The 14,251-nt window shown below is 44.2% G+C and overlaps 1 protein-coding gene across 1 annotated transcript in view; it reads left to right on the top strand.

Moving 5' to 3' along the window:
* The first annotated feature begins 344 nt into the window (after positions 1-344).
* The window catches only part of memo1 (mediator of cell motility 1), a 45,017-nt gene continuing 31,110 nt past the window's right edge, over positions 345-14,251 (top strand). The window contains exons 1-2 of the mRNA XM_055639004.1: positions 345-590; positions 12,424-12,505. Of these exons, the coding sequence (XP_055494979.1) occupies positions 530-590; positions 12,424-12,505 (143 nt within the window). The 5' untranslated portion in view covers positions 345-529. The remainder of the gene's footprint in view (positions 591-12,423; positions 12,506-14,251) is intronic.

Raw genomic sequence — 14,251 nt, 5'->3', positions numbered from 1 at the left:
TGTACCTTCGATTTTCCAGTATCTGCAGTTCCTTCTTAAACACTTCCTTCCAAAGATCCTATAGCTCTGCTATAAGATCTTTGGATCCTATAGCTCTGCTATAAGATCTTTGCTTCCTTCTTCCGCAATCGGCCCTGCGTGCTGACGTTGACGACCAAAGATCTTAGAGCAGAGCTTCTTTGTTGACGACAACGTGCGCGGTGGATGACGCAATGACGCAGACGTGCGCGGTGGATGACGCCATGACGCGAACGTGCGCGGTGGTTGACGCCATGACGCAGACGTGTGCGGTGGCGGACGTGATGACGCCGCGCCGGGCTGGATCTCCCGGGGGACTCGGCGCTCGGCTCAGCTGTTGCCGCTTTGTTCTCGTGCTCTCGCTGGCCGCCCACAGCCGGTGAGCGGCAGCGGCAGCGGCGACGGCGGCGGCCTGTCCGAGTCAGTGCCACCAGCCCTCAGCTGCCGCTGGGTCCAGGCTGCGGCCCTCACATCCTGCCGTGATCCCATCATAGGAGGCTCCGGCTCGAAGATGTCCAGCCGAGCCGTCTGCCGAGAGGCCAGTCACGCCGGGAGTTGGTACACGGCGTCAGGTAAAGACCGGCCCCGCCGGGCAGGGCCATGGCTCGGTGACCGGCCACAGCCACGAGAGGATGGCGGAGTCTGCAGGGGATAGACAGTTGGCTTCTGTAGTGACAGGGCAGGACCATAGCTGGGTTATTGGGTGGCAGAGTAGACCTATGGGTGGCAGGGTGGACCCATGGGTCAGTTATTGGGTGACAGTGCAGGATCATGGGTGGGTTATTGTCTGGCAGAGTAGACCTATGGGTCAGTTGTGGGTGACAGGGCAGGATGGGTGGGTTATTGGGTGACGGGGAAAGACCATGGATGGGTTATTGGGTGGCGAGGTAGGCCGAAGGCCAGTTACTGGGTGACAAGGCAGTTCCATGGGTTGGTTATTGTGTGGCGAGGTATTTGGCATGAATGGGTTATTGACTGGCAGAGTAGACATATGGGTCAGTTACTGGATGACAGGGGAGGACCATGTGTGGGATATTGGATGACAGGAGAGGACCATGTGTGGATTATTGGGTGGCAGAGTAGGCGCATTGGTGGGTTATTGTGTAGCAGGATAGGCACATGGGTGGTGAGAGGTAGGGGCATGGGTGGGTTATTGGGTGGCAAGGTAGGGACATGGGTGGGATATTGAGTGGTGAGGTAGAGACATGAATGGCTTGCGTAGGAAGGAACTGCAGATGCTGATTTGCATTGCAGATAGACACAAAATACTGGAGTAACTCAGTGGGACAGGCAGCATCTCTGGATAGAAGGAATGGGTGATGTTTAGGCCAAGACCCTTCTTCAGACTGATTGGCAGGGTAGACCTATGGACCAGTTATTGGATGACAGGGTAGGGGGTTTGGTTGGAGAAATCTGAAGGGTGACAGTAGCGATGTAGGTGGGTAACAAAAGTAGATTGGGTGGGTGAGTGACTGCGTATGGGTACAGTTGGTTCATTGGATGATTTGGGAGGTAGGTTGTAGGATGTCAGGTTAGCAATGTTGATGGGTTGTTGGTGTAGGATTAAGGTTGACTCTTTCGGGGCATGGTGCTAATTATGCTGACAAGAATTGGACATGGATGAAATAATATAATAATAAGGAACTGCAGATACTGGGGTTTATAACTATCCATGTTCTCCAGGATGCGACATGACCCGCCGAGTTACTTCAACACTTTATATGGAGGTATCTTTGGACATGGGTGACAAAGTGCTATATGGATTATTGAGTGATGGGTTCAGGATTGATAATTGGTCGAACATGGTTAAGAACGATGGTTTACTGGGGTGACAGGTTAGGGCAGTCAGTGTGTCATTGAATCACCGAAAAGTTAGCACAGAGATGAAAGCCATTCAGCCATAATGTCTGGGCTTGTCAGAAAATAACTACCCAACTTAACTACCCAGCATTAAATCCATAATTCTTCAGGTCTTGGCTCTTCAAGCACACATCCAAGCATATTTAAATGTAATAATTATTTGTTCAAATTCTTTCCTCAATTGAGTTTACCTCGTCATTCACTCAACAATTATGTACTGTGATGCTACTGAGGGAAATTGTTCCTTTCTGTTTACTCTGACCAGTCCCCTTCTGATTTTGTACATTACACTGTATCTTGTCTGTTCCAAAGAGATCACCTCCCAGTCTATCCAATCATAGGTTCAATCTTTCATTTTTGGCAACATCTTCATAAATCTTCTCTGACCCTTCTCCATTGTAGTCATGTATTTGATGTAATGTGGTGATAATTACTGTATACAGTACCAACACCGTGGGCTCAACAGCATTGTGCACAGTTCTTGCATAATCTCCCTGCACTTGCATGTTAAGTCTCAACAAATAAAGAAAAGCACTTCATGCCTTTTTAGCCACATTGATCCATCCTGGTACCTTTAAGCATCTGTAGATGGAGACTCTTTATTCCTTTGTGTGATTCCATTCACTCCCATTTATTGTATATTCCTCTGCTTTCCAAATGCTTTGCTTCACACTTCTGTGGATTCAATTACATTTGCCACTTTCTGCCCAACAGAGCAGGCCATAATTATTTTCCTGCAGTTTAATGCTTTTCTCCACACCATCAATCAATTGTTTGCATTATCTGCAATTTTTTTAAAATCATGCATTCTTAATGTTGGTGTAAATTATTAATTAATGACAGAAAACAGGGGGTTGAGTATTGAGCCCTGTAGAAACCCATTGATAACAGCCTCACAGTCATATAAATATCTGTCAAACCCGTACTTTCTGCTGCATAAGATCATAATTGATAGGAGAAGAATTAGGCCATTCGGCCCATCAAGTCTAATCCGCTATTAAATCATGGCTGATCTCTCTCCCTCTTAACCCCATTCTCTTGCCTTCTCCCCATAACCTCTGACACCTGTACAAATCAAGAATATCTTCTCCAATTGACTTCTCCAATTTCAGATAGTCCTTGCTTTCCCCCTCCTTCCCCTCCCCAGCTCTCCCACAGCCTATTGACACCGCCTCTTCCTTTCTTCTTCCCGCCCACCCCCACATCAGTCTGAAGAAGGGTCTCGACCCGAAAAGTCACCTATTCCTTCGCTCCATAGGTACTGCCACACCTGCTGAGTTTCTCCAGCATTATTGTCTACCTCAGAATCTATCTATCTCTGCCTTCGATATATCCACTGACTTGGCCTCCACAGCCTTCTGTGGCAAAGCATTCCACAGATTCACTACCCTCTGACGAAAGAAATTGCTCCTCATCTCCTTCCCAAAAGAACATCCCTTAATTCCGAGGCTATGACCTCTAGTCCTAGACTCTCCCACTAGTGGAAACATCTTCTCCACTGCAGATACAGTCTTGGCTCCAATTTGCCTCGCTCATTTGGATCCCACGTGTTTGCTTTTTGACTATGATGCAGTGTGAGACCTTATCAAAAGTCTTGCCAAATTCCATATCTACTACATCATCTAATCTATCCTCATCGACCTTCCTCATTACCTCCATCAAAAAGTTCATTCAGATTAGCAAGACATAATCTCATAACAAATCCGTGCCCACTGTCCGTGATTATTGTGTGTCTTTCAAAATGAAGGTTTATACTTGGGAACTGATTCCAATAATTTTCCATTGTCAAAGTCGTCCTGAACTAACAGACCTGTAATTACTTGGTTAACCCCCACTTCCTCCCTTTAAAATAATGTTACAACTTCAGCAGACCTCCAGCCAAAATAATATTTTAAAAAAAAGTCGGAGTAAGGCATTTGGTCCCACATACCTGTTTAATTAACCCATAGCTCATCTCTAATCTCTGGATCACTTTCTTGCATTAGTCTGATATCCGAAAATCTATTGATCGCTGCCTTGAATATACTTAGAAACTGAGCTCTCCAGTACCGTTGTGCAGACAATAGCAAAAATTCATACTCATTTCTACTCGTCTCAGTTTTGAAATGCTGACTTATTTTGAAATTTTATCTCCTGGCTCTCGGCATCTCAACCAACGGGATCCTCTGGCATTGCTCCTATAGATAGGGAAGCTTGACAGTCTGCAGCCGGAACCTCTGCAATTTCAGCCCATATTTCTCTGAACAGCTTGGGGATATGCTTTACCTGACGCTTGTGACCTAACAAATTCTAAGGAGCTGAGCTCTTTAAAACTCTTTTATTAGGTTTGTAGAAACAAGGAACTGCAGGTGCCGGCTTACAATAAAGGACACAAAGTACTGGAGTAACTCAGCGGGTCAGGCCGCATTTCTGGAGAACATGGATAAGTGACCCTTCGGGACCATTCTTCAGTCCCGACCCAATAGGTCACCTTTCCATGTTTTCCAGATATTCAGCTTGGCCAACTGAGTTACGCCAGCACTTTGTGTCTTTTTATCCTGTCTAATATTTCACATTTGTTCTCTTTAATTGCAACATTGGCATCACATCTTCTTTTGTGAAGAGAACTGTGAAGTGTTCATTCAGATTCTTACCACATCTCTTCCTCTGCACATTACCTTATAAGGTACCTAAATGGACTTGTTTTTCCCCTAATTATTTTGCTGGCAAATTTACATGCTTAGAAAAGATCCTTGGGTTATTTTTTACTTTAATTGCTAGTGTTTCTTACTACTTCCATTTACTTTCCTAATTCTCCATTTAATTTCATTCCTACGCTCATCTAAGCTTTCTGCCATGTTATGTCCATGGTGTCTCAATAAACTTCTGCTTTTCGCCTGATCTCACCCATGTGCATTTTAATGTCCACATTGGTCTCACCACTCTTGGCTGTCACAATAATAATACTGTGCATTATTATAATGACAGGCTAGGGACAAATGGGTTATTGCATTGACATGGGAGGAATATAGGTGGGTTATTGGGCAGGCAGGGTTGGGATATGGTAACTTTTGGGGAAAACTAGTAGAGGATGGGCGAGTTACAATGGTAACATGGTAGGTACATGGGTGTGAATGGATGTGTTACAGGGATGACAGTAAAATATCGGTATTTTAAGATGAATGGTTCAATGGTCAAAGCGCTTCCGAGGGCACAGTAGGTAAACCTCCAGCCCGCCTACTGGCATAGTTCTTTTCTTCCCTCGGCCGCCTCCGGCATCTTGAAGGGTTGAAGATTACCTAGTAGGCAAAGCATAACGTTTATTCTTAGGTTAACTGAAGATGGATAGGGTAAATGCATGTGTATTGGTTGTTGAGGTGTGGTTAATTTGTGTATTGGTTACTGTAGGTCAAGGCTGCTAAGCTTTGGTGACAAGGATGGAGCATTTATGTTGGAATATGGATAGATTACTGGAATGGAGGGTGCAAGGGAGATGGGTGGTTGTGTGTGTAATTACTGGGGTTGACAATGAGTTATTGAAGGGGTTTGGGTTGGTACCTGGTGTCACGATAGGAATATGGATACATCACATGGGTACACTGATGGGGGTAGATGTGGGTTACTGTTGCCAAATTAGGAACATTTGGGTGGTTAAGAAGACCATGGGATCTGAAGGCGACTGTAAGAAGCCTTGTGTGCGAGGGTCACTGCCATTGGGTGGAAGCATGTGAATTTCTTGGAAGTTTTGAAGAACCTTTCACAGTCTCAGGATGTTCCACAATGATTTACTCTTGTGGTGCCGCCCCTGTTGTATTGAAGGAAACATGGAAGGCTGTTTTTGCATAACAAGCTACCACAAACAACAAAGTGAAAATGACCACAAGTCTGTTTGTTTTGTATTGCTTGAGGGATAAATGTTGGCTGGGACACTGGAAGTAGCTTGCCCTCCGTTCTTTGAAGTTGTGCCATGCCTTCTTTAGGCCTGTTTGAGTGAGCAGATGGACTCTTGATTTAGCATTTCATTCAAAAAATGTCCAGATGAGGTTGCAGCATTCTGTCAGAGTTCGGCTCTATCTTCAGGCCCCGGAGACAATATTTAGGCCTGCAACCTTCTAACTGGTGGCAAGGTTGAACTGGGATCAATGTTAAAGCAAGATATAAATAGCATTTTGGTTTGATTGGAGGTCATAAAATCATAAGATATAGCAGCAGAATTAGGCCATTCGGCCCATCGGGTCTGCTGCACCATTCGATCATGGCTGACCGCTTTTTCCCCTCTCAACCCCATTCTCCTGCCTTCTCCCCTTAACCTTTGACTCCCTCACTAATCAATAATCTATTTATTAATGTCCGCCTTAAAAATACCATAATACTTGGCCTCCACCGTTGCCTGCGGCAATGAATTCCACAGATTCACCACACTCCGTTTAAAGAAATTCCTCTATGTTGGTACGGCACTATTGAACAAGAGTGAGGAACGGAGATAAGGCATACAGAAGATTGCATATGAAGGCTTTGTATGGGTGCAATAATCTAAGAAATGGGATACAGTCTGAGGAAAGCTCGTGCTGCAAAAGTGTGAAGAGATTTGGTAATTATGAGAGGAAGTGAAAAATACTGTCAAGCACTGGGTTAGTATACTGGCTCATTGCACCTAATCCAATCCAATACAGCCTTTGTCTGTATAGCTCCAATGTGGAATAAGCGTGGAGAATTTTGAAGTGTAGTTAGTATTTGGTAAAGACGCAGACCTAATCTTGCTATGAACTTTCTCAAAGAGATGAGCATTGGTGGGAGAGGTATGGTAGATGTAAATGGGTATGACGGAGTTTTAAAGCAAGACTTTAGAAATACATCGCAGAAACAGGCCCTTTGACCCACCAAGTCTGCGCCGACCAGCGATCACCCCATACACTAGGACTATCCCACACACTAGGGACAATTTTACAACTTGCCGAAGACAATTAACCTTCAAACTTGTACGTCTTTGGAATGTGGGAGGAAACCGGTTCACCCGGAGAAAACCCACGCGGTCACGGGGAGAATGTACAAACGTACAAACTCCGTACAGACCACACCAGTAGTCAGAATTGAACCCGTGTCTCTGGCGCTGTAAAGAAGCAACTCTACTGCTGCGCCGTTGTGCCACTCCAAAGAGAGCCAATGGATTTGTAAAATTTGTATTTTGCTGATCTGAGAATACTTGGCAGAATCGGCTAGCTGCCTGGATGAAACAAGAGGGTGTTTAAGAAGGAACGGCAGATGCTGGAAAATCGAAGGTACACAAAAATGCTGGAGAAACTCAGCGGGTGCAGCAGCATCTATGGAGCGGAGAAGATGCTGCTGAAACAAGAGAGTATCTTGTTTCCAGAAAATAACCTCTCTCACCTGAACGAATAAGCATTGCAAGGTGGTCAGTTGTGGATCTTTGGGGTTCTGTATGGGAAGGAGAAATAACAAAGGAAGGTAAAAATAAATTGGATAGTTATATGGACGGGAACGGAATGGAGGGTTATGGTCTGAGTGCAGGTAGATGGGACTAGGGGAGAATGAGTGTTCGGCACGGACTAGAAGGGCCGAGATGGCCTGTTTCCGTGCTGTAATTGTTATATGGTTATATGGTTAACATCATTCTGAAATAAAATCAACCGCTTATGGTGAGTATTGTCTGGTTTGCAACCATTTGGGTGTGAGTTGAGAGGTTTGGGGAGTGATTGAGATTACCTTATGTCCGAATAGTTGTTGCTTTGCAGATTTGAAAGAATTGAATGCCATATGTCTGCCTGCTTTTGCTTGATAAATTATTAAACCTTTGCAGAATCATAGCCAAAAAAGAAATAAAGGGTAAAATGCTCTTTGCTTGAGAAGCTATCTTCCTGCTCATATTCCATTTTCAAAGCCAGTGTGTGGTTGAACCTTGTTACCAAAACTGGGTGTGTTAGCTTTCAACTTTGCAGTCCATTTTTCTTGAACTTTTTGATCCGCTTTTGGTAGCTTCAGAGTGAGGCTTTGTGGATAAGATAAGTGGCACTTTCCTAATTTGTGAAAAGTAAAACCAGATGTCACACTGTGAGGTGAGCAAAATGCTACTTCTGCGCATTAATGTGTGCAAGCAAGGTGTGATCAGCCTGAAGAAGGGTCCTGACCTGAAACATCACCTATCCATATTTTCTTGAGATGCTGCCTGACCCGCTGAGCTACTCCAGCACTTTGTGCCTCCTTCTGTGTTCTGTCTTGTTAGCATGGCAGTAATGTGTAGAATACAAACTAAAAGGCGATTCTTATTGTGGGAGCAACATAAAATCAGGAGTTAATTCATTCCTGTAATAGTTTCTAAACCTCTCTGAAAATGTCTGTGGTCGCAAGTTGTTATTGTAGTGCTGCTGAGCGCGTCCTCTCTTTGTCACTTTGGGGTAATTGTGCGAGTTTGCTGGAGCAAAAGCAGAGGATTCAACCCCTTGTGAACTCTTTACTCATGGTCTAGTGGGCTTTTCTAAGTTGTTTTATACTGCTGCAGCGTTCAGCTGTCAAACCACCTCTGATCATCTCCTCCTGTAACAGCAAGTTGGCAGGTGGCTTTCTGCTTAAAGTCGTCCACTTCTGCCAACCAGCTGCCGTATTGCATTGCCCCTCACTGTTATTTTAAACCATGAGATTCCAAAATGCAGCTCTTCTGAGCCCTGCATTTAGAGCAAGGCTCTTTCTGTCCTGGTATTCCTCTGGCTGTTTTGAACTTAGTGGGCCAGGCTTTCAGAATGCCTGTTCTCAATGGTGTTGTGTCAAATAAATACTGAATCAAAATGTATCTATCGGCAAGTTGAGATTCGGGGTTTTTTTTCCTGGGACTTCAAAATGTAGAAACAAAGTTCAGATGGCAGCTTTCTTCTCCCCCTTCTACAATCTGTTTCAAGTAGGGTCCCGAACCAAAACGTCACCTATTCCTTTTCTCTGGAGATGCTGCATACAATTCAGGAGTCGATCGATTTCCAGACAGTAGAGGAATCCAGCAATAGGATAGGATAATGGCATTTAAAGTACAAGGTGGACCACAATTTTGAATCTTTGACTAGGTTCAAGAGGCCACATGGCCTACTCCTGCATCTTCTGTTCCTAATGCTACCTAAGGATTTCAAGGCTCAAGTTTACACAGCACTCGTTGGCACAGTTGGACGGAAGCTGTGTTATGCAGTAAAAATGACCCGTGACCGACTGAATAATACAAATCCAAGATTACAGGAAGCTGAGCACTGCCACACAACAGCAGTCCAGCTGCAACAGTTGGCCATTTCCAGCAGGCTGTCTCCTGCAAACTGATTACATTCACAGGCAAGCTTTTTAATTAAAGAATGATTGAACAGCATGTTCAATGTGTGGGAGGATTGAGTCACCTCCCGTAAATGGTCACTAATTGCGACCCAACCATTTTACCTCTGTCAGTTGAATTGCCTCACTATTAACATTGCAAAGAGACAAACATGGGAAGATCCTGCCAGTATTTCATTGAAATGATTAAACCTGATTTCACATTCAAGGCCAGCATAAGTTTGGATATTTTTTTGTTCGTCCCCTCCATCCTCGCTCTCTTACTTCAAATAAACGGTTCAAGCTTGACAATTAAAAATATTCACGTGTCTGATTTGAAGATTTCTCTCCTTAGGTGAGGTTCTTAAGGGATATGGAACCACAAATGCTGATCTGATGAATAAGAATTGATGAAGAATGGAATTACCTCATCTTACCAGCCATGAGTTATGGAACATGGCTTCTTAAATCAAGTCTTTGCTCACCCAGGATAATATCATCAGCAGCTTGGTGTTAATGTCCTTGTGAAGATTAGCAGGTTCGCTGATTATACAAAAGTGGGTGGTTTTGCAGATAGTGAAGATGGTTGTGAACGATTGCAGCAGGATCTTGATTGATTGGCCAGGTGGGCTTAGGAATGGTTGATGGAAATTAATACAGAGAAATGTGAGGTGTTGCATTTTGGGATGTCTAACATGGGCAGGACCTGCACAGTGAATGGTAGGGCTCTGGGAGTGTTGTAGAGCAGAGGGATCTAGAAGTGCAGATGAATGGTTCCTTGAAGGTGGTTGCAGGTAGATAGGGTGGGCAAAAAAGCTTTTGGCACATTGGCCTTCAACAGTCAAAGTATTGAGTATAGAAGTTGGGAGGTCATGTTGCAGTTGTATAAGATGTTGTCAAGGCTGCATTTAGAGTATTGTGTTGAGTTCTGGGCACCATGTTATAGGAACGATGTTGTCAAGCTGAAAAGAGTACAGAGAAAATTTACGAGGATTTTGCCAGGACTAGAGGGTTTTAGCTACATGGAGAGGTTGAGTAGGCTGGGACTCTGTTCCTTGGAGCGCAGAAGGATTAGGGGTGATCTTATCGAGGTGTATAAAATCATGAGAGGAATAGATCGGGTGGACGCACAGAGTTTCTTGCCTGGAGTAGGTAAATCGAGGTACATAGGTTTACGGTGAAAGGGAACAGATTGAATAGGAATCTGAGGGGTCACTTTTTCTCACAAAGGGTGGTGGGTGCATGGAACAAGCTGCCAGAGGAGGTAGTTGAGGCTGGGACTATCCCACCTTTAAGAAACAGGTAGACAAGTACGTGGCTAGGTCAGGTTTGGAGGGGAAATGGACCAAACGTGGACAGGTGAAACTAATGTAACTGGGATATGTTGGCCGGTGTGGGCACGTTGGGCCGAAGGGCCTGTTTCCACGAAGTATGACTCTATGAGTCGATGCACATTGGGATGTTCAATTATGTTAGCGCCATTTGATAAAGACATATGCTGCTGATCTGACAACAATAGTGATTAAATGATGTGGAAACCACATGTAACTTGTGCATTGTGCGGCCAGTTTTCTGGCAACCATTGCTATGATATAAAACGTATTAAAAAGTGACATTTAAAAACTGTCAACAGGAACTAGAGGGCATAAATATAGTAACCATTTTACTATTAAAAGATCTACTTGTGCAAACCTATGCATGTTGTGCAGTTCCCTTTGTTTTATACCGCTTGTGAAGATATTTTTAAGCGACATTGTTCTTGTTGAAAATTTTACATGCATTTATACTGTTTGGAAAAGGTATCTTAATCCTTTTTGATCCTCTTGTCTCTGTACCAGCTTAACTGAAAGGATAATAGCATTTTGGTTCAATAGCATCGTGCTGTTTATGGGGAAAATGGGTCAACTTGTCGATGGATGGTGAGTGGTCCAGTGTTAGAAATTTCAGCATCATTAAACAGAACCCACAAATTGCTGACACTTGCATACGATCTATCTTTATTAATATACTAAACTCCAAGGGCCTTCTCAGGAGCATAATGCAAACCACTGCTGCTTGTATCCCAACTTTCACCAAATTGTCTCCATCTATCATTGCCTGGCTGCCATTAATTTACAGTCCAGGAATGTCTAGATTTTAAAAATCTTTAACCCTTGTGGTCTATTCTACATTGGCTAGTAACCATCGGCAGCTTTGTGATTATCTGGAATTTTGACGTATCTCTTTACTTTAAACTTTAGAGACACAGCGCGGAAACAGGCCGCGGAAACTAGCACTATCCTACACGTTGGGAACAAGTTACAATTATGCAGAAGCCACTAAACCCACAAACCTGTACGTCTTTGGAGTGTGGGAGGAAACGGAGCACCCGGAGAAAGCCCACGCCGTCACGGGGAGAACATACACGGGCTGGGTGGGGGGGGGAGTGTCATGGAGTCCACATTGTTAACTGATGATAGGGTAAAGAAAATGGGGAATGGAAAAGCGCTGGGGGGTGCAGAAGATAGAATTTGAGTATAGGAGCAGGGAGGTTCTACTGCAGTTGTACATGGTATTGGTGAGACCACACCTGGAGTATTGTGTACAGTTTTGGTCTCCAAATCTGAGGAAAGACATTCTTACCATAGAGGGAGTACAGAGAAGGTTCACCAGACTGATTCCTGGGATGTCAGGACTTTCATATGAAGAAAGACTGGATAGACTCGGCTTATACTCGCTAGAATTTAGAAGATTGAGGGGGGATCTTATAGAAACTTACAAAATTCTTAAGGGGTTGGACAGGCTAAATGCAGGAAGATTGTTCCCGATGTTGGGGAAGTCCAGGACAAGGGGTCACAGTTTAAGGATAAAGGGGAAATCCTTTAGGACCGAGATGAGAAAAACATTTTTTACACAGAGAGTGGTGAATCTCTGGAACTCTCTGCCACAGAAGGTAGTTGAGGCCAGTTCATTGGTTATATTTAAGAGGGAGTTAGATGTTGCAGTTGTGGCTAAAGGGATCAGGGGGGATTGAAAAGAGAGAAGACAGGTACAGGATACTGAGTTGGATGATCAGCCATGATCATATTGAATGGCGGTGAAGGGCCGAATGGGCTACTCCTGCACCTATTGTCTATGTTTCTAAGAATATTTTTGCTGTGTGTTTGGAGGTTTTTGAGCAGGCCAAGGTGAAGGGTTGGAGAATCATGGTGGATTCAACTTGAAATGTGCTATCAGAATCTGTGAGGATTAAAAAAATGTTTAAAATTCTATCTCTCTTTTCAGGACCTCAACTCAATGCACAACTAGATAGCTGGCTTGCCCAAGCACAATCCACTGGGAGACCGGCTAGAGCTATTATTGCACCGTAAGTTCTCTCTTTAAACCGATCAGCAGATATTCTCTAATGACTACTTTTTCAATTAACTTCCATGTCCATTTTGATTAAGTTTGTTTGATTGTTTGGCCTTGCTTATATTTAAAAAGAACCTTCATTCTGTTAGCATGAATGAATGATACTTTATTCTCACATGTGAAATGTCACAGTGAGATTCTTTGGTTTGCAGACACAAGTATGCAAAGAGTTGCCACACATAGAACGCTGACAAAGTTATAAAGAATTCCATATAGTCCCCAGTGATCCCTCTTTTTTTCCCAGCGTTCCTCCTCCAGGTCCCCTTTTGTTCTCTTGGCACCCCACCCCCCCACGCAGGGTCCCTCTTAGCTCTCGGCAGCACGTCCGGCACCCACGCACGCCTGTCCAATCTCCGGCATACACCGTGGCCCCTTCCTTGACCGCCGGGCCCGTTCTCGACCGCTGGCACCCATCCTCTCTTGTTGGCTCCACGGCGCAGACCCTGAGTGCAGCCGCAGGGACCCGCTGCCTGGCTTCTCTAGGGCCACAGCTTCCTGGGAACATCTGCCGCCCGCAGCCTCCTGGGAGCGTACCATAAGACCATCTTATTGACCTTAAGACAAAGGAGCAGAGTTAGGCCATTCGACCCATCGAGTCCATTGGCATTACATCCCTTCGGAGTCACAAAGAGTTTCAGCCCATTTTGTTTGAAGTTTGAGTAGACCTGTACCAAGATGACACCGACTTTTTTTCTTGTGGTGTTGGTGACTGGGAAGAGAGCTGTCCAGGAGGACCCCATCTTTGACTAGTGCCTCAGGATCACATGTGTTCACCAGTGCAAAAAGATTTTGCATCTCACACCGATGATAGCACTCGTTTATTGCAGTAGTCACTCAATGCCACACCACTAGTTTTATCTTGTAATTTGAGCTCTTGACTCCACAGGAGTGGAACATAAGCATTCAGCCTATTGATTGAGGCAAGAATACTTACCCTAAACGGACATCTTACCTTCACCTTAATTTCATGACTCCAAATCATCTTCTTCATATTATTACTGGGTTGATTTTGAAATAGAAGCCTTTCCTTTCATTAAATGTTTTGTTTACAAGCAAGGCATGCTTCCATTTATGATTACATCTTGCTTAAATGTTGGCAATTTTGCCTCCTGGGTAGGAAGGATACATACAATTCAAAGTCTCTCTTGAGACTGCAGCACATAATCTAGCTCGACAATCTGCAGCAAGATCGTCCAGAAAATCCCACATTAAATCGAGGTCCCATCCTTCCTCTTGGGTGGGCAGAAAATATCACATTTTGGGTCGAGACCCTTCTTCAGAACGGTCTGAAAAAGTGTCTCGAACCGAAATGTCACTTATTCCTTCTCACCAGAGAAGTTGCTTGTCTTGCTCAGTTACTCCAGCCTTTTGTGTCAATCTTCGGTTTAATCCAGCATCTGCAGTTCCTTCCTACACATTTTATCATGCATTCCATGGTGTTTTTCTGGGACAACGTTACGAACAAATTGGATGTCAATTGGTGTATCTGTGGAATTCTTTCCCACAGAATGCTGTAGAGGCCAAGTCAGTAGATATTTTTAAGGCAGAGATAGATAGATTCTTTTGTTTAAGAAGGAACTGCAGATGCTGGAAAATCGAAGGTACACAAAAATGCTGGAGAAACTCAGCGGGTGCAGCAGGATCTATGGAGTGAAGGAAATAGGGTCCGAAACCCTTCTTCAGAATCTATAGATAGTTA

This window comes from Leucoraja erinacea, chromosome 8, assembly GCF_028641065.1.
Source record: "Leucoraja erinacea ecotype New England chromosome 8, Leri_hhj_1, whole genome shotgun sequence".
Classification (NCBI taxonomy): Eukaryota; Metazoa; Chordata; class Chondrichthyes; order Rajiformes; family Rajidae; genus Leucoraja; species Leucoraja erinaceus.
This window is presented reverse-complemented; position numbering and strand designations above follow the sequence as displayed.